General features: G+C 42.9%; 1 protein-coding gene and 1 pseudogene across 1 annotated transcript in view; one reads left to right on the plus strand and one right to left on the minus strand.

The window, feature by feature from the left end:
* Positions 1–24149, plus strand: part of Pigk (phosphatidylinositol glycan anchor biosynthesis class K) — an 85381-nt gene that overhangs the window by 35534 nt on the left and 25698 nt on the right. The window contains exons 9-10 of the mRNA XM_036189363.1: positions 3120–3292; positions 23553–23637. Of these exons, the coding sequence (XP_036045256.1) occupies positions 3120–3292; positions 23553–23637 (258 nt within the window). The remainder of the gene's footprint in view (positions 1–3119; positions 3293–23552; positions 23638–24149) is intronic.
* On the minus strand, positions 14108–14802 carry LOC118585170 (annotated as a pseudogene).

A 24149-nucleotide genomic window follows, 5' to 3' on the forward strand; every position in this document is an offset into this window, starting at 1 on the left:
CTTTAGCACACAGGGCCACAGGCTTTAACCTTGGCACTCTCTTTTCCTGAGGTACTTGGCTCTTTCGTTTCATTTGCTTATTATCTTTTACCTACTAGGTCTGTCTTAAAAGCTGTCTGCTCACCTTTTGAAGTTCTGCCCATTCTGAGCCAAAGATAATCTTCCAGGAAAGTCACCTGAGTTCTTCAATGGAATTTATTTTACCATCTCAGAACTTCCATAGAACTTAATTTCTTATTTGTAACGTTTACCACAGTCTGTCTTTTGTTGATTTCAGGCAGTGATTGAGTCTTTGTCATTTAATGCAAAGCTCTTGGAAGAGAGACCTTACCCTACACAGTGTTTGTAGCCTATAATTCCTAGTCGAGTCTCTTAGTATAACTTGAGTTTAATTAAAATTTGCCCACTTTCCTATGCTGATTGGGCCATTTTAATCACAGCAGCTTGAAGTAGCTGTTGAGTTGGCAAAGTGAGAAGCTGCAGATGGTGGTTGTGTGATGATGTCACTCTGTCCACCTGCTTACCCTGTGTCTGTAACTGAAAGTTTTCCTGTGCCCACCCGGCTCCGGTCCTCGCGGTCCCGCAGCCCCTCAGACCCAAATGAACACACAGATGATAAAGCCACGGAATACATGACAACATATAGATGAACAGAAATGGACTGAGCTAATGGCTAAACAGTTCTAATGAACATAAACTTCTGAGTGATTATTTTATAAGCAGCTGTGGACTGCAGGGTTAGGCAGGGCCTGAGGACAACTTTTAGCTACATGTGTCCGTTCATCTGCACACATGCGTCTGGTCCTCCTGTCCTGCCCACCCTGTGCCCGTATCCTGCTTGCACTGTGACACCTGGTTTAGGACGCTCCTTCAGTGTCTCAGAGGAAGTGCCTTCGCTGGCTGTGCACAGCATGGGGCAGACACCGCTGCTGCTTTTCTGGAGCTCAGTTACTGAGGGTGACCAAGCAGATGGCTCTGTCCTTCCCCTCTGCACTGGCTTCACACTGAGCAGAATCCTTGTGAGTGAATTTTCAGTATTGAAGGAGTCCTGCCAAATTCTGAGAGCTGCTGCTGCTGGCTGCCAAGTATGATAGGCGTACTCACTAATACCAGTTTGAAGATTGTGTATTTTGATGCTTGTTAAGTCCTGATAGGAACTTGAATATTTAAACAAACTTTTTATAATGCTAATTTCACTTTCAAAAAACCAACTAATTAATTAATTGATTTTATATCCTGACCACAGCTCCCCTCCCTCTTCCCACTCCCTTCCCCCTCCTCCCCTCTCCCCCTCCATCCTCTTCTGTATTGGCTCAGAAAGGGGCAGGCCTCCCCTGTGCATCAGCAAAGCATGGCCTATTAAGCTGCCCTAATACCAAGCACCTCCCCCTTATTCAGTCTGGGCAGGGCACTCTAGCATGAGAAATAGCTTCCCAAGTCAAAGCACCAGGGATAGCCCTGCTCCCATTGCAGGAGTCCCACAGGTCGACCAAGCTGTGCAGCTGTCTCTTATATACAGAGGGCCTAGGTCAGTCACGTTCAGGCTCCCTGGTTGTTGGTTCAGACTCTGTGTGCTCCCATGAGCTAAACTAGCCATTTCTGTGGATTTTCCTGCGATGTCCCTGACCCTGCTAATTTCACTTTTTAAGTAAACAAAAGGTTCCACCTTATGTCTCTCCCTTTTGAAAACATGCTTTCCCTCAGAACTTCTGCTATCACAGAACCTGAGCACAGCAGCTCCTGTGGCTGTTTATCTCATGTGGGAATGTGACACACATTCTGAGAATAAAATGTGTCACCTGGCTTATAGTGCTTAATTTTAAAATCTTCTTCTCGGTTTTTGGAATGCATGGCATGCCATTTCAAAAGTTTTAAAATATGTATTGTTCTTTGATGTCTAATAAACTTAAAAACTACTTTTCCCATTGAAATTATGAGAAATAATGAGTATTTTAATTGATTGCAGTATATGTACATACACACACATATATACATATAGATAAAACCTATCTATCAATCATCTATCTATCCACACTCCTTATTAATATCTTACCTTGGTTTCTCACTTTCATTTGAAAATTCATTGATGTCTATTTTAATGTCTTTCAATAAGAATGATCCATAAGTGCCAGGTGTGATGGTACACATCTTTAATCCCTGGACTAAGGAGGCAGAGGTAGGTGGATCTCTGTGACTTTGAGGCCAACCTGGTCTACATAGTGAGTTCCAGGACAGCCAGGCTCTCTGTAGAGAGACCCTATCTCAAACACGCACACATTCATGCATGCATACAAAGTGATCTGTGGTGATCAATAAGAGCTTATAGGTATAGTGATTTGATATATCTCTAGGTCATAATAATACTTGTTTTGTTTTCTGTTGGCTAGAGATAGAGTAAAGTTTGCTGAGGAACTGTGGTCATAGGGCTGTCTTGGGTCCTGGAGGAGCAATAGAATATCTCATCCCCCTTAAAAGTACACTGTGCCGTTGGTGACTTTTCTACTTTATAGTCTCTGGCCCTTCAGGTCATCTTTAGAAGGTGACTGTGAACTCCAGTAAACACTCCTTTTGTTTTCACAGTGAGTGAGTGGTGTGTGTCTGTCCTTGATAATCACTAGTGTGGAATGTCACAGGGAAGAGTAGCACAGAAATTACTGTGACATCTGTGAGTGGGGAAGTCATGGTTTTCACCTGCCTTTTTGGAGGGACCTTGAGTTCATTCCCACCATGGTTAAACTAGGTTAACTGGTTTCAAAGCAGCACATAGTTTCAAAGTGTTAGCAAGAGGTATGTTGTAGGGGGTGACACTTTACCTTCCTGGATTCCAGTAGGGCTCCCCTTTACTCTTCTTTAAACCTTGGACTGCTGTGGCGCATTTTATCCTGACAGTCATGTTAGAGTCAGACCCTATGTGATGGATTCTGACCGATTTCCTTATAACATTCTTCTGATGTCTGTATGGCTTCCTTATGTCAGATACTGCAGTAAGAATGAAATGCTAGTCTTAACCAGTACCTTATCTTTAGAATACACTATAGTCTAATGTATTGTTTTACTTAATAAAAGTTTTTTGTTTATGTGCTTATCACTATTACTAATATTGTTATTATTATTTTCAGTTCCAAGTTTGTCCCAAAAGTCTCTGTGTATCTACTCCTGGACATCGTACTGACCTTTTTCAGCGAGATCCTAAAAATGTCCTGATAACCGATTTCTTTGGAAGTGTTCGGAAAGTGGAAATCACAACAGAGACTATCAGTCTGCAACGGGATTCACAAGTTGTGGAGAGAAGGTATTCCTCTTAGTTGTTATGTGGATAGCAAGTTCTAGGCTCACGGTTTGTGGATTTTTATAAGATGTACCAGTAGGTGAAGTTGGTGTTTGTAAGTAGTTTCAAGTTCCTGCCTGGTCTTCACCTTTACAAGCTGTATGCTTTTTAAATTGTGGACAGAAGTTGTCAATATGGCTGGGAAACTGGTTGTGAGTGGATTGTGCTGGTTTCCAAAATACAGTATTGGTCATATTGCAGGCTGAGATGTGTTGAGACTTGAGATGTCCACAACAGTCTGTCAGTCAAACATACTTTGCTGTTGGGTCTCTTGGTAATCAGTTGGGGAAGGTGGGAGAGAAGCATAAGGCAGACACGTAGCTGTGTAGGGCAGTGTGTGTCTGTGTAGTAGGAATCTTAAAGAGTCTTATTAATAAAAACAAACCCAAGGCCAGTTATTGGGGTGAATGCTGGAAGATCAGAGAAGCAGAACAAGCCACGGCTATCTCACCTTGCTAGTTCCTCAGGTGATCCTGTTTCCTCAGGCTGGAAGCTTCTGAGTCCTCCTCCACATGAATCTCAGCTGAACTGTCTTGCTCCAAAGCCTGAATGCTTAACCAACCAAATGCTTAACTAACTACATGCTTTACTCACTTAGTTCCTGGTCCTCACGCCTTATATACCTTTCTCTTTCTGCCCCCACTCCCTGGGATTAAAGGTTGGGTTTCTGGGATTAAAGGCGTGGGTCACTATGCTTAGCTGTTTCTAAAGTGGCCTTGAACTCAGAGATCCGGCTAGCTCTGCCTCCCAAGTGCTGGGATTAAAGGTGTGTACCACCATCACCCAACTTCTGCTATGGCTTACTCTTCCCATTTTCTAGCCACCATTTTTGGCTTTGTTCTAGTGGCTGTCTGTTCTCTGACCCCAGATATGTTTATTTTGGGGAACACACAATATTTCAGGGAACACAATACCCACCACATGTCTGTGTGAGAGAAGTTGAGGGAAATTGGTTCAAGTTGGGGGTTTGAAATAATTTATAATGCTCAATTTTCTTCCGTGATTATTTTTGAAAGGCAAAAGGGAAACTCTTGTGGGAACTATTGCAGTGTCTTTTCTAGGATTAACTGTTGTCTAGTGCTGCCTGATGCCTGGGCAGCTGGTACTGCAGGGCCTTCCCAGGTCACCAGTGGCAGCACACAGTACTGAAAGTAGTAGAAATAAGTTCAAAATGCAGGAAAGACGTTTCCTGTGAGGACTTAGGCACATCTCACTTCTTGTTTCAGAATTCGAAGTCTTAATGTTTTTTTCTTTTTCAATTTCTTATGACTGTTTGCCTATAAAACTATGAAAGCAGCAGATAAGAACAACAGAAATAACAATTTTATTAATTTTTAAAATAGCAGCTTTTAAATTACCTTTGTAAAAATTGCTAAACTACACTTTAATACTTTAATGAACTATGATATATTTAATACATTAACAGCATATCTCTTAGCAGATTGGTTTTAAAATTTCCCTAGACTTTAACCTGTGAAAGGCTGTTCACTCCCATTTAGCCACATGAACACTGATGCAGTCTCCCTTGGAGACAAGGGCAGCTTTGCACTTTATGTCTTCCAACACTGAACGGTGTGTGTTGTTATTCCCGGATGCTGAAGAGGAGTGCAGTGGGATTGTAGTGAGTTTTGTTATGTATTCTGGAAGAATGGAGTTTTGCCTTTTCATTTTTCTCTGTGTATTTGTTTGAAAGCAAAATTCTTAGTGCTGACAGTTGTCTCCATTTTTATCTAAGGATAAAACTAAACTCCACAGCTGCATTCCAAAATCTGTTGGCTTAGCGCGCCCTCTAGTGTTTGCAAATAAGTTTTACTTAGGGTGTTGCTATTTATCTGGAGCCCTTACAATGACCGATGTAAACAGGGCATAGTGGTGTGCACTGGTGTCCCTGCCTTCCACCTGTTTGAAAGGTTCAAGCAGGAAGACTTCATCCAAGAATTAGCCATCCCATATAACACAGTGAGACCCCTCTCAAAAACATTGCTGGTTCCGTCATTCAGCTGACATGAGAATTCCGTTCCTGTTTTGCTCCAGGAATTTTTACATGTATGAACAGGTATTATCTCATTGTGTGCAGGTGCTATTCACATGATATAAATGACAGTCTATGTAGAGAATAGTCTATCCACCAGAAAGTAGATATCACAAAAAACCCATTTTGTGAAGGAAATATTGGGTTACATTGTATATTTACTTTTTTCAAATTTTAGACCAGCAATATTAATACAGTGTTACTAAATTCTAGTTATATTTTAAAAAACACTTTCACATAATGGAAACAATGCATTATGTTGGTTCAGATTGGCTTTTTTTAATTTATATTTTTTGTGTGTAGTCTCAGCATACACCTTTAATCATATCGAATGAAATCATTAGTATACAAAACTAATGGGAATTTTTATGTGTTTTCTGAAACTTAGGCAGGGTATGGTAATGTCATGGAGCTGCAGAGAGCATAGGAGTGTAGATTGCTCTTTGACTCAGTTTACTTCCTTCAGATAGTGTTTTACCTTTTGTGCTACTTTGTGAAATTTATGTATATTGACCATGGCTATAGTTTTTCATTAAAAAGATACATTGTATAAATGTATGGAACCTTCAAAAAATAAAATATTATTGAACAAAGGATAATTTACTTGAATGGAACACCTTTTAATGTATATTTCAGAATTTTGACAAATATATACAGTTGGTATATTCAGTCTGTCGTGCTAAGTACTTTATGACTCTTCTCTTAGCCACCTGGACTGTCTCCAGGCCCATGGTCTCCTTCTAATAGACCAGCATGCACAAGCAGCCATGCAGTAGAGAGAGCACTTGGGGATTCTGGCTCTGCCCCTAGTGATCTGCTCCTGTCTGTATAATTGTGTCCACAGCACCTTCTGATGGTTATCCCACAAACTGCTCATCTGCAACCGGAGGACCTTTCTCCCCATCCCAGAGTTTGGGAATTACTTAGGAAAAACTGCTGTAAACATTTGCATATAAATGTTAAGGTTTCTTTTAATCTGAGTGCGTATCCGAGTGTGGGATTGCTGGCACCGTGGAACTGCAGGCTTGCTAGGAGACTGTCAGCTGCTCTCCAAGCCACCTTCCCTTTGTAGTCTCACAGACGACCACCCCACATTCTCACCTGCTCCTGCCGTTCCCTTCAGCTGTTCTGGGTAGGAAAGCTCCTGGTGGTTTTAATTTGCATATTTAATCCCTAAAGATGCTGAGCATACTTTTATTTACTGGTCATTCATACATCTTTCATAAAATATCTTAGAAGTCTTTTGCTCGTTTTTAAAATAATGATTTGTTTCTTCATTAAATATTGACAGTTCTCTGTATGTTCTGGATACAAGTTCTTTTTCAGATACATGAATCACAAAATGTTTTTTCCAGTCTGTGGTCTACCTTTCATTTTGGTTCACTATTGGTTGGTTTATTAACTTTCTCTATGTTTAGTGGCTTCTGGGAGTCATTCTTTGCCTAACCTAAAATTACAGAGAGTTTATAGTTTCAAATTTTATTGTTGAACCTCTGGTCTATTTTCAGTCATTTTGTGAGTATAATGTGAGTAGTGGTTGAAATTCATTTTGCTTATGAGTCAGCTTGTGAGTTTCTTAAGAAAGCATACTGGATTTTGATTGAGATTGGCTTGACTCTGTTAATTAGGGGAGTATGGATAGCAACACTGGGTCTTACTATCTGTGAACATATCCCACCAGTTATTTGGATAGTTATTTTCTAGGCGATGATTATATAATTTATATTTCTAATGATCCCTTGTTTTGGGATCATATTGACTCTGGTGTTGCTGAACCAAACCCTCTCAGAAACTCTAGAAGAAGACATCTCTTTTGACCAGATATGGACAGCTTGATTCCACAGTGAAAGTGACTACCACATATATAATTCACCACATGCATTCCAGTGAATGTGTATTTATAGGAATTCAGTCAGAAGTTAGGGGATGTGTTTCATGGAGACATCTGAGTGTTGGGTAAATTCATCCTGAATATTGTGGAGTCTGTGACCGCACTGTTCTGACTGCTACTCATAGTGAGTAGGTTAGACTGAACCTTGACCCATAGGTGGGGAGAGATGCTCCAGTCACAGCTGACAGGCTTTGTGCCCTACTTGTACACACTGTATGCGGTAGCTAATGTATTTGTAGTGTATAACACTATAGTCTTATATTACCGTCAGCATCTTACTTGGCCATCTGTTTTATTATTTTATGACAGTTTGCCACTCTAGTTATCTCAGAGTCTATTAAAATAGAATGTGAGAAATTAGGTGATTCATTTGATTTATAAAGGCACAGAACTAGTGTTGAAGTTATCCATTTTATCATTTTGCAAACATAAAATTCTTATAGCTTCAAAATGCATTGATCGTTTCTTTCTTTCTTTTTTTCTTTTTTTTTTTTTTTTTGGTGTTTCAAGACAGGGTTTCCCTGTGTAGCTTTGCGCCTTTCCTGGATCTCGCTCTGTAGCCCAGGTTGGCCTCGAACTCACAGAGATCTGCCTGGCTCTGCCTCCCGAGTGCCGGGATTAAAGGTGAGCGCCACTGTCGTCCGGCCTGTTTCATAAACGTTAGTGATTTGTTTTACCCTGTAGAGGACTGAAGCATATGTGGAATTGCTCTGAGATGTCTGGGGTGGCAGTGTGCACGCACAGTGCAGCTCTGTGTCACTGTCCTGGGAATTCAGCATGTTCAAGCAGAAGTGGCAAATATCCTGTATGCCAGAGTTGCAGACCCCGTTTGTTAACATTTCAAACCATATCAAAACAAGCTGGTTTTTCTTAAAACGCTAAATGTTAGAATTAAAAATGTGAGATTGTATTCAATGTAAAAATGGTGTGGTTGTTTATATATCACTGGCAGCTGTCCATGGGGTGCTCAGAGGGTGAATGTCTGATTTAATCACAAGATTGCTAACATTTCTTTTAGCAGTGTTCCCTGACACTCCTGATTGTCATATTGATTGTGGTACTGCTTCATCCCAGTAAGTTAAGCCTGGGTTAATTTTTTTTCTACATGATGGAATATTACAGCTAAATTTCCACCTGCAGTCTGCTCCTGTGTTCAAGCCCCCAGCACTCACTCACCAGCCGCATAACCAGGGGAAGACTTCATGAACTCTTCTTGGTCTCAGTGGCTCTGTCTCATATGGTCTCTCAAGAACTAACTTTGCCTGTGCTTAAAGTAGAAAGCAAGAATTTATGCCTCATGTTTCGCTAAGTTGCTTGGTCACGTTGGCATTGAGAAAGCCGATCACAGGAATTAGCAGAAACTAACTTTGGCTGCAGTGGTGTCTGTGCCCCATCCCACCATTTGTTTAATAATCTGTTGTTAATGCCATCTAGTCATCTCTTGTTTGGAAGGCTCCTATTTGTAGACCTGGATTCTTTGTACCAGCAGTTGGCAGCAGTATTTTATGTTGGCATATGTGTAAGAGACCTTTCTGAAAGTACTGGAGGTTGAGGTAGACTGTGGCTTTAAATAAACTGGATGCTTTCATCTCCACCTTGCTGAAAACAGCAAGACTTCTGAGACGTCAGTTCAGAAAAGAATGGTAGGGATTTCTCTTTGTGTAAATTATTTGCCGTAAGAAACCTGGCAATATATAATTTTACTTGTAAGAAACCTAAATCTATAGGACTCTCTTGAATCGCCACATTTTAACATCTTTTAATATATTAGTTTGCAAATTACTTGAACAAGAAATTGAAGGTCAAAAAATCATAGGATGTTTGAAGACTATTTGTTATTACTTAATAAATGATCTTTAACTTTAAAAAATGATTGGAATTTTAAGAGACTCACTTTATAAAAGAAACACTGGAAATGCAGTCTTTAGGTGATGCCAAAGGCAGACGATATAAATAACAACAACAACAAACTTGTAACCCCCGTTTTGAAACACACACACACACACACACACACACACACACACACACACACACACACACGGTCAAGGGATGTAGCCCAATGGCTGAGGACTTGTCCAGTGTTCACAGTGCCTGAGTTCTATCCACAGCACACCAGAAGGAAATAGAAGCACGACAACTCTTATTCAGGACTTTATGCTTGTATCAGTTTCTATCTTACTTTTATCCAAGTCATGTCTTAAAGTTTTGAGGTCCTCATTGTAGCTTATCAGCTTTAATAATAATAACTTTAGGATGCATGATCAACTACTTATAAGTTGCATTGTGTGAAGAAACAGAGACCTGGCCACTCACAGGGCCTGGAGGTCTTCTGTGGTATTCTTCACAGATGCTAACACTGCACCTGCTTCTTTCTGCCATGTTTCTGCCTTGATGGACCCATGTCCCTCTGACCCTTCCCTCTTGATACTGCCTTGGTCATGACGTTCTGTCGTGGCTACGATATGTTGTCCTTGGTTCAGCTTGATGAGATGAGGCCCTAGTCCATTGAAACTTTACCTTGGGGAACATTACTATGGAATGCTTTAAAATGGCACCGATCAGCTTCCTTTTAAGCTCATCAGAGCCCTTATCCAATGGCCTCAGCTTCCGAGGTTTTATGTATTACAGTTTCCCGAGAAGGGAAGTGTACACAGAATAGTGGATTGCGGGAGTTCACAGGCTGTGATCTTGGGTGGCTAATTTGTCACACGGGGACTAAGTAGGAATGTAGCTGGTTAAGTTTTCCCACTGTCAGCAGTGATGGACCTCATTTACTTGGCTAAACTGCGTTGCCAAACAGAGGTTGAGGGTAAGTTGGTGAGCAGTTAACCGGGGTTATTAAACTAGGATATCTCGTTTTGATGAGGGCATTTTAAAGTCAGCAAAGTCCCTGTGCTAGTTGGAGCTCTTCTCGCAGAGTGCTGTCTCTGCTTGTGTCTTGAAGTGTTTTCTCTGCATTTTCTAATATTGCTTTCAGGATTTCAGATCTGATAGTAGAGTCTTTGGTCCATTTTCAGTAGAGGATTGTACAAGCTTGAGAAAGAGGGTTCCTGTTTCATTTGCCAACATTTGGATGTCTACTTTCCCCAGTCCTGCTTGCTGCCTTTTCTCAGTGTTTTTGACACTTTTGTCATAGATGTGGTGGCTGTGACTGTGTGAGTTTATTTCTGGATCCTCTGTTGTCCTCCACTGATCTGTCTGTCTGTCTGTGTTAGTGCCATGCTTTGTCCCCATGGTTCCACAGTATGATGTGAGCTCAGGTGCTGTGACACCCCAGCACTGTTACTTCTCATCAGGATTGCTTTAGCTATCCAGGGACTTTTGGTTTCTATATAAACTTTAGGAATGATTTATACATAAAGTACAATCCCTCCCAAGATGGTGCCTGGACACCGCCCTCATGTAGAGTAACAATGGTCCCTGGACACTGCCATCATGTAGAGTAACAATGGTCCCTGGACACTGCCATCATGTAGAGTAACAGTGGTCCCTGGACACTGCCATCATGTAGAGTAACAGTGGTCCCTGGACACTGCCATCATGTAGAGTAACAGTGGTCCCTGGACACTGCCATCATGTAGAGTAACAGTGGTCCCTGGACACTGCCATCATGTAGAGTAACAGTGGTCCCTGGACACTGCCATCATCTAGAGTGAGAAAATGGGATTCTGTCCATCACTGGCTCGTCTGCTGTAGGAATTGATGTCTCACCACAACAGGCATCTGGACTTCAGGCCCATGTGCTGTGTGCTGGCCCTGTAGAGGACAGCTCTCCACTCTGTTGTCACCAGGACCAGGGGACATAACTTTTGAGTAGAGCTCCTCCCTGTCCCCCTGGGAACCAGGAGAGCTGAGTGTGGCTTCTCTGTCCAGGGCCGCATTGTCAGCAAGCTAGCTGTTCTCCACCACCTGTCCGAGTCCCTAAATTCTTTGTCTCCCTGGAATAGAGTTTGTCCTTACATTGACTCTCCTTAACCAGATTATGGAAAGGCAGCTTTAATCTGCCAGTTTACTTGGAAGTCCGTCATGTAAAGTTGAAATGTTTTCTTTCTTTGTACCAAAAAGTGTGCATTCAGAGCGTATACATTTAGAATGGAGTGAGAACATAGCGCGTTAGGCTTCTGTTGAGTGTATCACATATTGCACATCTCTCAGCAGCACCCTCCATGTGTGCTTTCGGAGGGTGAGGGGGTGAGGCATGCAGTTGTAACTGCTGTAGCTGCTTTGTGTAAACATGATGTACAGATTGAAAAATTACATCTAACTAAAGGGAAAACTCTAACTTATGCTAAAAAATAAGGGATAGTCATCATTATTTCTGTTTAGTATATACACTGTAATACATATTTTCTAAGTTACAGAAAATGACTGGAATTCACCTTCTATAGTTTTACTATTAAAAGAGTTTTCCCTTTATATTTCTTTGAAAATTAATCATAATAAAACTTTGACACTCCAAAAATTAGACAACTTTTGGTCATAAGGAGTATGTGAAAGCCGCCTGTGAGTTACCACGGAATATAAGTCATCCCATTTTCACCTCAGTTATGAAAACACAGCCAACTTCCCTGGCTTTTGGCATTAAGGTTCCAGTTTCATCAGAAGGAAACATTTTCCAGTGAGAAGGCTATGGTACTGTGGAAGAGGCTCTGCCCTCCCTGTTTCCAACCACAGCATTCGTGTAGGTGAGGTTAGTGTAGAGTACTCAACTGACTTCACACTGGGGTTGGTGCTGGCCAGATTTTTCTCAAAATGCTTATAAAATACCTAAAGATGCACTGGGCAGTGGTGGTGCACATCTGTAATCCCAGCACTCGAGAGGCAGAGGCAGGCAGATCTCTGTGAATTAAAGGCCAGCCTGGTCTACAGAGCTAGTCCAGGACAGACTCCAAAGCTACAGAGAAACCCTGTCTCGAAAAACCAAAAAAACAAAAACAAAAACAAAAAAACAAACAAAACCCCCAAACCCTAGAGATGCAAGTAGTTAAAATTTACTTTTTAGCACACAGCTGAACTGCCAAAGAAGTTGATGTGCAGAGGCAGACACGTACTGGATGAGAACACGGCAGGCTTTTCTGCCCTTCCCCATTCAATGGAAGGGACTCGGCTCTCTCCAGTACCTTTCCAGGGTAACAGCTGCTATTAAATACCAGTTGACACGAAGCTCAACTTGTCTCTCTTTATAAGGCTTCTTGGATTTCTATAAGAGAGAGCATCAGTGGGCTGGGGCTGACTCCTGATGTCAGACTCATGTGGTTCAGGATGGTATAGTTTCCTCCTTTTTTTTTTTTTTTTTTTTTTTTTGATAATTACATATTTAATACATCTTGCTTTCAACTGCCATTTTCAAAGAAAACATATCATAGACCTTATAACTTATTAAAGATTTTACAGTTTACAAATTTGATTTTAAAAATAGACCTCATTTGAATAGCATGTGAAAGACAGACTAACAGACAGTAGTAGTGCTGTGTTCTCCGCTCCTACCATTAGCCTTGTGTACAAATATTCCATGTGGAGTACTCTTGGGATGTTCACAACCTTAGCCTGAGAACACAAAGCACATTACACTCTGGTGTACAAGATTTCAGCATTGCTTTAAAAGAAAAAGATTTAAAATATCTACGTGACACTGTAGGAGCGCATGGACACATGCACACACAGACACATGTATACATTTTCTCTCACACATTCAACCCATAAGCACACGCACACTACAGTACTCAGAATAATTTACCCTCGTGTGCCAGATAACTAACAATTTCAGAAGGGAAGAGCAAGTGGAAAGTCAGCTGCTGCACTTAAACTGTAAGTCAGTGGCAGGACTTGTTAATGAGACGTGCCAGGAAGCTCTGTGAGTGTTCCCTCCAGTCATTCCCCAAGGATGGATCCACTCAGCAGCAGACATCTGCATCCACTATCCTCGGACTGTACTTGTGAAGGCAACAAACTCAGGCCTGCCAGAGCTAGTCAGTTCCACGGCCCGGCCCCACCAGCATGGCCTGCTTTCTAGACCCCAGTAGTTCAGAACCTTCACTTTGATCTCTCTGCCTGGTATTCCTTAATCATCCATGTGCTAAAGCAGTGAGCTTCAGGAACAAGTAACAGCTAATATCACTTTGGTTTCTGTGGCAGAGAAAAGGCCACACGGTATTCCCCAAATACATTTATCTAGTCAAATCCCCTAATTTTTTGTTACGTTTTTCCAAATTTAGACTCAAAGTAGGTTAATGCTGGTAACGCCCCCTGACATCACATATCACATACACCTCTGGTGAAGTTTGACAACATAGAAAAGTAGTCTTTGGATGCCTACATAACTGCAGTTTAACACCATCTACGGAAGTGCATCACTAATACAGTTAAGATTGAAACTCTGAAACAGAGATAAAGCACACACGGAGTGCTCGTACCACACACAGCTGATCAGAAACAGGAAAAGGCACAACAGTCAGTGAGAGGTAAGACCAGCTACCCATTGCTTTCTGTTCGGTTTGTTTTTAGCTTTCTTCTGTTTCACTAAATTTCTAAATTGTTCAAAGCATTCTTATTCTCTGTGACAGTAATAGCATAGTTTGGCACATCAACATTGTGATACATGGTATGTTTCAAAAATTTAGAAATTTCATGTACTCATAAATACATCTTTCATGTAGTGCACATATATCTTACATTTATTGAACTCAAACATTGAAAGGTTGGTAACTGATTTACAGAAGCAATCACAGACTGCAGAAACGTGTGTGTTACACACACACACCATCAAGGAAAAACTGCGTCCTCGCAATTTTACAGTCCAAAGTTTCGTTGGTGTGCCTATCATGTACACGCTGCTTTCCCATGGCTTCCTAGAGAAAGACTGCTTTTTGCCTTCTTCACTCTTGATGAGATTTTTCAGGAATAACTTTACATTCATACATTGCCAGTTGATGACCAATGTTTCCCATTGTTATGCCTCCAGCAAAAAATATGCATGGCAACCAAGAACGGACATAGAGGAAATCTGGAGATGTGTGTTGATAAACACCACTGTAGACTAGCAGCTGGGTGACAACAGTTGCTAAGAAAGCATTGCCCACGCCAAGGCCAAAACCACTTCTAGATCTGTCAAAAGTCCACCACAGTCCGACTGACAGTGCGGCCAGCGTGAGAGAAAACTGGAAGCTGTTTTCAAAGTCTACTTTGGCACTGGCATGATTGATACCCACAAATACCCCCACACAGTGCATAACACTGGACCACTTTCTCTTAAATTTATGTGGTTCTCCTAGATGTCTGTGAATGCAGGGGTACCACAACCCAATTACAGCTGAGGCTGTGCCGCAGCATGGTGGTACCCACCATGCAGATGAAAAGATGCTTGTGACCACATTAGGTGGAAAAAGTGTCACGTTTCTCTGAATCTGGAGCAAGTTCAACACTAAGGCAAGGAAGACGCCAATGAAGAAGAGTACCACCCCTCGGATCACCACATTCACACTCTGGCTGGTGACAGAGGAAATGTATGGGCCACACTTTGGGCCCAGGTGACTCAGTCTTTCCTTCTGCCATGGTTTCTTAAGTCCAGTAGGCCTAAGCTGTAAAATAAAATAAGGCTTCTCAGTGGAAAAGGTGAACTGTCTGTGAATCGAAGCAGACCAATGTTTCAATGGTACCACATCTTGCCTGAATATGGAACCTACCAGAAACCCTGCGCTCTGCTGGGAGACCCTCCAATTCACCCCCACCTCCGCCATCTTCAGGGACCGGCCCTCAGACCTCTAGTTTCCTTCCTGATTCGATTCATGCTGTGTCCAAATGTACTTTATCTGAATGTGCCTCCATGGGGCCACCTCCCTCTTCCTGCTGTTGCCATGTTTGTGAGCAGAAAATATTTGCAGTGACCAGTTGCTAGAAAGTAGCTGTGAACTGGAAGCTCTCCGGGAGCTTTGCTGAACAATGAAGAAAGCTCCCCGGAGAAGACACTGAGCTGAAACCCAAGTGTTCTGAGAAAGTACCTAAATCATGTTCACTAGATGACTGAGATAGACTGATTCTATCTGAGGGCCAGGAGCAGCAATTATGGGTCCATGATCTATCATGCAGTACGTTTTATGTCTTGTATATAGTGCTTATTATTTGCTCGAAAGCATAAGCAACAGCGGCTGATATCCACCTGGACATATCTTCAAAGATGTCTATCATCTTTATGGAGATTATTAATTATTATAAATGTACATACAGAACATAAAGAGCCATGTAAGTGATGGAGGGGTAGATCATCATCTTTAATCCTCAGAACAACTGCAGAGGATGGAGCCACTTTACAGATGATTCCAGTGCAGAGGTTAATCACAGGGGTGCTAGCTCTTGGGCTCTTAGCTAAGTGTATAAGTGCTCTGAGTACATGTATGCCTGCATGCCAGAAGTGGGCATCAGATCCCATTATAGAGCGTTGTGAGCCTCTATATGGTTGCTGGGAATTGGATTCAGGACCTCAGGAAGATTAACCAGTGCTCTTAACTGCTGAGCCATCTCTCCAGCCCTCAATCTTTTTCTTAATCATTAACCTAAGCCACAGTCTATGTGGCTCCTCAATAGAAACTCATGTGTTCTAGCTGTGTGGTACTTCCTTGTTTTATTTTTTAATCATCAAAACTCTATTTAAACTAACATTATTATAATCAATTAGACAGTACAGCTTAGGGAGGAAGTCATCTTCATAATAATCCACAGGTAAAAATGCACAGTAGAACTGGATGTTTCCATGAGATAAACATGCTACATTACAGGCAGTGGGATCTCCCCACACCCATTCACACCATACCAGATACCAGAGAAAGGTAGCAGCAGCAAACATGTATAGACACAGCAGAAGCAAATGACATTCCGGGGTCTGTGATCTTGAGGTCCTTGCCTAACGGAGAATCACTAGTCAGGGGATTGCCTCCTGGTGTGCTGACACCTTGAACTTCAATTGCCACCTGCTGCTCCTCTGACATGGCCGTAACAGTGGTGGGTTGATATGGTGGGTTGTCACAGATGTTCACCTAGGCTGAACACTCAGCACTCTGAGCAGCTGTGTGTCTCCACTGACTACTACCCACTGAAAAAAGAATCTGCCCAAGGCTAGGAGCAGCCCATGTGTATGGGGAGAAGCATAAATGTCAGAAAGCAGTCTGACAAATAACAATGGAAGTTCTCCCTGAGGGCCCATGACCTCTCTAGCCATGGGCTTTTAACCAAGGTTATAGTATTAGGCATGAAATTCCTTCCCTCCTGTGGAGCATGCCTCAGATCCCCCACAAAAGGCATACCACTAGTGCACAGTGGGAATATCTTGCCTTGCAGGTCAGTACTGTGGCAGGCAGTGCCTGTTCCCTCTCAGCAGCCTGTGTAGCACCTTCTGACTCTGAAAGCTATGCAGCAGGTAGGAAGTTTCCTGGTCACATTGAGATTGACTCCTTTGCATCTTGCAGCCACAGTGTGTGGTGTCCTCGGGAGTAGGGTCTTTGTGACCTTACGCAGGTAACCAAGGGCAATGGAGATACCTGCAGCTCTCTGACCAGTAACTTAGAGGGAGGTATTCTATACCTTGTCTACCATGCAGAGTAGTTGCAATTTATTTTTCCATAAGGTTTCCATATATGTCACCCTTCCTTTAGTTAGTACCCCCCACTTCCCTGTACTCTGCCCCTCGCCCCCACTGAAGTCTTCCTCTCTGCTTTGGTTTCATGCACGGTCTACCGTGTTAACATGCCCTGTCCCAAAGGCCCCTTTCTAGTTTGCTGGCTTCCATTTGTGCTCAAAGTTAAACACAAGGGAAGTCTTGAAGCTAGTCATCCGTTGATGGACATTTGGACAATAGAGGGATGTGCAAGTGCCTCTATAGCAGCATACGGAGGCCATTGGTTATATGTCCGTGAGCAGGACAGCAGGGTCCTGTCACAGTTCTGGTTCTGGTTTGGGGGGGGGGGCAAACCTCCTGACATTTCCAGATGGGTGCTGCAGCTCACAGCTGACACTCCCACTACCAGTGCAGACATGTTCATCACTTGAATTCCTGATGATAGCCATTCCCTCACTATTGTGAGGTGGGTCTTAAAGTGGTTTTAGTCTGCATTTCCCTCGTGTTGGGTACCATTGAAAGGGTTCCCTGGCCATTTGTGACTACTTGAGCATGTTTAAAAAAATACAGTTAAGGGATAGAAATTTTTGTATGCCTTTAAACTATATATGTATATAATGTAATTAATTTACTGTACATAAATTAATTTGCTTTCTCTAGTATATATTTTAGTTTCAAGTCATTGTTTTGTGCTGTTTTGTTCAGAGTTATGCTAAATGTTGGGTTTTGGGTCTGTTTATGGAGTTTCCTCCTAATGCCCTTGGGTTAATCGAGATAATGTGTTATTTATTGATTTTATTTTTAGTATCTAGCATAGCACAGCATCTCTGCTTTCCTGTTCTTACAGTTATTTTCAGTTCTTAGAAGAATGCTTTGGCCTTTAGTGCCCAATAAGCTATGCCATTTTGTACATGAATAATCTGATTTCAGCATGGCGTTATGGAAGCAAAGATACTCAGTTTCTGAGTCAGAGCTGACCTTGTGTGTGGGCACTGTAAGTGACTCCAGAGTTTTGTTTCAGGAGTGCTTGGGTAGCACACTAAGGAAGATTTTTGTGGTCACTGGACATCTAGGAAAGAGAAAACCAGGACATAAAAGATGGGAATTATAAACTGATTTCCCAAGTGTCTCATGTGCCTGCTCTGTTTTCTTTATCTGCACAGAGAACTTGGGCAGTATTTTTAATCAGTTTCATCAATGAACAGACTCTACTTGTCTTGTATCTGAAGGACATTGCTGTTTAGACATAGTGCCGTACATAAGAGGGCACAGCCTTTCTCTGCAGGCGTCCTCTTCCATGAAATGTGTCAGTAGATCTTAGTGAAGGGTCCTCCAAAGAAAGGCAAGGATAGCCTTTGGAGGAGCCTAGTGTGTAGGAGTGTAGTCGGGTTTTTCTTTGGGCCTCCAGTTCACGAATAACAACATGGAGACATTAATTTTGAAAGCTTGGCCTTAGCTTAGACTTGTTCCTAATTAGTTTTTTTTGGTTTTTCAAGACAGGGTTTCTCTGTGTAGCTTTGCGCCTTTCCTGGAACTCACTCTGTAGCCCAGGCAGGCCTCGAACTCACAGAGATCCTCCTGCCTCTGCCTCCCGAGTGCTGGGATTAAAGGCGTGCACCACCACTACCCAGCCTAATTAGTTTTTATAACTTCAATTAACCCATTTCTGTTCATCTTCGTCCCGCCACATATTGCCCATCCTGCTTCCTCCATGTCTCCTAGCATTGCGGGCCTAGCTTCCTCCTCCTCTCTCTTTCTTTCCCTAGAAGTCTCGCCTATACCTCCTGTGTAGCTATTGGCCATTCAGTTTTTTATTACACCAATCACAGCAATACATTTTCACATAGTGTGCAAATATCCCACAACATAAGATCTCTCAAAATGTTAAATGAAAGGAATGACTTTAAGAAAGAGAACTTAAATGATTTGTAAGAGAAGAACATAGGTCTTTTGGGGGTTTCAGCCATGTGTAAGTTGAAATGAGCACGTGTGGTTTTCTCAGAGTCACAAACATTGATTAGAGAGCTTGTATAGTGCATGTACCACTCTTAGGAAAGAGAAGACATGGGGAGGAGGAGGGTGGAGACACAGTATCATTGGAGTGTTAGATGTGGAGGAAAAGAAGAAGGCAACTGGAGGCGAGGAGAGGTTTTATGGAAGCAAGGGAGCATTTAAAAATAGCACTGTGTCCCACCCTGAGACAGTCAATACCTTATTAAAGAAACTGCAGTCCACTGTAGCTACAGAAGAGGGCGCTCTTGAACTGAGAACCCTTGTAAGCTAGTTCATCTCTCTTCCTCCAACTCCGGGTAAATTGCCATTACTAATCTCAGGAAAGCTAATGTAAATAATCCTCAACAGAAAAAGAATCCAGAAAATGTAAAAAGTTAATACAAGAATAAAATTAAAAATTGAGATCAGACCTTATTAAATTATATATAACATATAATTTGTATACATCTTGTTATGTATGGAGACTCCTTCAGGGAATGAAGACAAAAGTAGATGAGGGTGGAAGAGATGGCAGCCTCAGTGCCTGAGTTCAGTCCCGGGACTCTGGTCACAAAGCTGGGGTGGTGCCTGTAATCCAGCATTGCTGAGGCAGACACATGCAAACCCCTGGGCTTCACTGGCCAGCCAGTCTGAGTCCTCAGTAAAATCCAAGCCAGCGAGAGGCTGTCCCCAAAAACAAGCTGGACAGCTCCTGCAAATGCCACTTGAGCTCTCCACACATGTGCACACATATCACATACATGCACCTGCACATACATGACATGGGGGGGGGGTGTCGGAAAGATAATAAAAGGAAAAACAGAGGAAGACCAGATGGCCACCTGGCATATGAACAACATATTATACAAGGGTCTGTGTTGTGAAAGAACACCCTGGGCCAGTCAGTTAAAAAGTCATGACTGAAAGAGATAAACAGCAGGAATGTCTGAAATAGAACCTGACTGAACTCTGGGAAGAAATTGACAAAAAAGACAAAAGTCACCTTAGAAGTGGAAACTAAATTACAAGGTCCCCAAGGGAAGGTGTATATTACCAGAAGTTCAGTGAGGGCATAAAGACTAGAAATAAGAGAGACAAGAAGGTAACACTGAACTATGGGGGGAAAGAGAGAGAGGACGCGTACAGAAGCTTATATTTATATTGATAAGAACAGTGCAGAAGTGCTGCATTTATTCTCTGTACTCTGACTAGTTCTGAGTCTGTGCAGTCACCGCTGACCACTGGAAAGAGAAGCTTCTCTGACCACACCTGTGCTGTGAACATGGCTCCATAGAAGGAACAGGATTTTGACTTGTGTCTGCACCAGAAGTGAGTTCTAAGCCCCAGCCAGGTCTGCCGCCACTGCAGCGGTACTCTCAGAGTGCCTGGCCGGTCAGCGTTGACCACGAGGGGAGCCGCATGGCACCAGCTGGCAGTGTCAGGCTGGTCAGCAGGGGAGGTTTCCAGCGCAGCTCTAGCTTGCCTTCTCCATGTCTCCTGGCCAGAGCCTGTGTATGTTTAGCGGTAGTCTTCCAAGAGCTGTGACCTGTGTAGTTCAGAGTCCTTGGGAGCATCCGTGGTCACAAGTCCTGAGAAGTAGCCCGCCACTGGCCCTAGGGTTTTGTTTACTAAGCGGTGGCAGCTTTATTCACCCCACAGGCCACCTCCACTCAGAGTATTTAATTGTTGTTTGATTAGCTTATCAAAATATCAGTGTTCTATAGATCATTTTGGTTGACATCCTCTCCTGTCTTCTGTGCCTTCCATCTGCCTGCTGTTCTCACTGAACAAGCCTTCACAGTGTCCTGCTTCCCATTTTGGGTCACATGTTCTGCTGTCCCCCGACTTAAACAATCTTTTTTCTCTCATGGACCCCTTTTATTTTTGTGGGCTCCAACATATTCTCTCTGATACAAATGTATGTATATAAAAATAGCTAGAACCTATGTATGAGAGAGGGGGATAGGATATTTTCCAGTTTCATCCATTTTTCTGAAAGTCCCATAATTTCATTAGTGGATGAATTAAAAATATGTACCACATCCTCACTATCCTTCAGTAATGATGTCTGGGCTGACTGCCTTCATTGCTGCTGTGAGTCTGCTCACAGCAGGGACCATGGATGTGCAGGTGTCTCTAGTCTGCTCACAGCAGGGACCATGGATGTGCAGGTGTCTCTGGTCTGCTCACAGCAGGGACCATGGATGTTCAGGTGTCTCTGGTCTGCTCACAGCAGGGACCATGGATGTGCAGGTGTCTCTGGTCTGCTCACAGCAGGGACCATGGATGTGCAGGTGTCTCTGGTCTGCTCACAGCAGGGACCATGGATGTGCAGGTGTCTCTGGTCTGCTCACAGCAGGGACCATGGATGTGCAGGTGTCTCTGGTCTGCTCACAGCAGGGACCATGGATGTGCAGGTGTCTCTGGTCTGCTCACAGCAGGGACCATGGATGTGCAGGTGTCTCTGGTCTGCTCACAGCAGGGACCATGGATGTGCAGGTGTCTCTGGTCTGCTCACAGCAGGGACCATGGATGTGCAGGTGTCTCTAGTCTGCTCACAGCAGGGACCATGGATGTGCAGGTGTCTCTAGTCTGCTCACAGCAGGGACCATGGATGTGCAGGTGTCTCTCTAGTCAGATGGTGAGTCCTCTGGGCGTGTGCCAGGAGTGGTGTAGGTGGGCCACATGGACGTTCTAGTGATGGTTTTGAGGGACTCCACACTGATTTCCCTGGCGGCTACAGGAGTTTACGGGCCCACCAATGCCAGTGCAGCAGCTGCTGTCTTGATGTTAGCCACTTACTGGTGTAGATGGAATCCCAATGGGTTTAACTAGTGTTTCTCTTTTGGCTAAGGACACTGTGCATGTCACACAGTATTTGTTGGCCATTTGTGCTTCTTTTGAGGACTCTATTCCATTCTTTAGCCTGCTTAGGTTTTTGAGTTTTCATATGTTTGGAATATTAATCCTCTGTTAGATGTCTCGTTGGCAAAGGTTCTCTTCTGTTCTGGAGGCTGCCTCTTCACCCAACTGTTTCTCTGGCTGAATGGTAGTTTTTAATTTCACGACAGTCCAATTGTCATTCATGGCCGTATTTACTCAGCAACAGGAGCACACTCAGGAAGTCTTGGCCTTTGCCAGTATCATGAGTGTTTTCCCTGCTTTTTCCTTTAGACATTTCAGAGTTTCAGGAAACTCTACCCATGAGCCAGAACACCACCACCACCACCCCCACCACCACCCTGCCCCCACCCCAAGTCCCTGTACCCGCACTCCCCCGTCCGGCTTCTAGGAGTGACCTGCCTACTCTCCCTAACCAGTGCTGGAATCCTGGGCATTCCTGGACCAAGTCACCTGTCTTTACTCTGGGTGTGCCTTAATCTTGGGCAGACGTTTGTGCTGGCTTGCTCATCAGCCTCCCTCTGGGGAAGACTCCATAAGCCTCATCATTGTGTCCTTGAATCTTAGGCCAAGCTTATCCCCTGTGTTTTCCAGGAAAAGTAGAAGTTTAGGCATTCAAAATCTGACTTTGGTACAGTGATGTCAAATTCACTGGAAAGGGGGTAAAAGAATGGCTCATTGAAGTTATGTCTTACTGTCTAAAATTCAGTGTTTATTTCTGAGATGGTCAATAATTTAAAAAATATATTTTATCAGACTACTTGGGAAGTTTTTTTTTTTTCTCTTTAAAATTCCTGTTTTCCAGGAAACAGGAGGTGACAAGAGAGTGATGGAATATACATACCCAAAAGCAAAAAAAAAAAAAAAAAAAAAAGACCACATGAGAGCACGGGGTGGGGACGGGTGAGTGTAGTGAGGGCCGGAAACAGGAACATGATGACGTGTGTGAAGTGTCACCACGAGGCTTAGGACTCTGTATGCTAACTAAGAATGCTAACAAAACGTTCTAAAACCTAGAGGAGAGCTGTCTGTCTGCATCTTGTAGTTCAGACTGTATTAGTGTGTGTTGTGAATTTTGTATATAACTTTAAATTTAGAATTTAAAATGGAGTGTATTTCCCACTTTCTGAGATAGAAGTAAGCACTGGGTAAATGTAGAAGCACATGATGTAGGTTTTCTCTTTAAAGAAGTGGAAACAGGTCTTTTAAACAAATTCATACATTTAGAAAGAGTGAGCGGACGGACAGACGGCAGGATTGGAAGTTGGTCCAGACAGACAGGAATAATCACAGGCAGGAACCAAGACCTGGAGGAGCAGGCCAGTGGAATGGTGCAGGTTCTTTTTTTAATTGTTATTTTTTAAAGATTTATTTACTTATTATGTGTTCAGTATGTGTACTTGCAGGCCATAAGAGGGTACTCGATCTCATAGATGGTAGTGAGCCAGCATGTGGTTCCTGGGAATTGAACTCAGGACCTCTGGAAGAACAACCAGTGTTCTTGACCTCTGAGCCGTCTCTCCAGCCCTGTGAATAGCGTTCTTAAGTGTTAAATCTTGAGTGAAAGTGGGGGATGTGGACAGTAAATGACGCCAGCTATTTCATCACACAATTATGTGTAGTATGAATACATTCTTGGTTAAAATCGGGATCATTTTATTGGGTAGTTTACTCCAAGTTATTCATTAGTATTATTTTCAAAAGTTAGGCTAGGTCTGTGTTAAGCCCATTTCAGGGTTATGTAGTTATCTGCTGTTCGCTGTGGGCACCTGCCTGAGTGTGTCTTCTGATTGCTTTCCAGTTATGAGGAAGACGGGACGGTGGAGGAGCTCACAGAACCTTTCAAGTACGCTGAGCAGCTGCCAGTGGCTCAGATAATACACCAGGTTTGTCTCCATTTGATTCTTTTGAAAGAAACAAGACTTTTACTCTCAGAAGGTAATTGCTTTCATAGGTTTTTCCGAATCAGTATGTTCCAGGTAAACGGCATTGTGGACCCATTCTTCCTGCTTAGGTCTCACCCTTACAGTGCACAGCCTCATCTGAAACCCAGTTCCGAAGACAACTTAGAGTGTCACGCTGCAGCTATTACACAAGATGCAGGGTAGTCGGAATGGCCTCTTACACATTACTAAACGTCAGAAAACTTCATTTTCAACTGCTGTATGGTCTTTGTTCACAGGAGAAAGCTTACAGCGAATCATTAGTATCATTTTGTAGAGTGGCTAAGGACAGGAACGTGTCTTCCTTGCTCTTTTCAGCCCCCCATCATCAGCTGTTGTGAAGCAAATTCTAAACGCCATGTGGGCAATTTGTTCATCTCCAGTTATGACGACTCCGTCATCCTTCTATGTCGTGATCATCTGAGAGAAGACAGTGTTGTTAACACAAAGCTTAG

This window comes from Onychomys torridus, chromosome 6, assembly GCF_903995425.1.
Source record: "Onychomys torridus chromosome 6, mOncTor1.1, whole genome shotgun sequence".
NCBI classification, from domain to species: domain Eukaryota; kingdom Metazoa; phylum Chordata; class Mammalia; order Rodentia; family Cricetidae; genus Onychomys; species Onychomys torridus.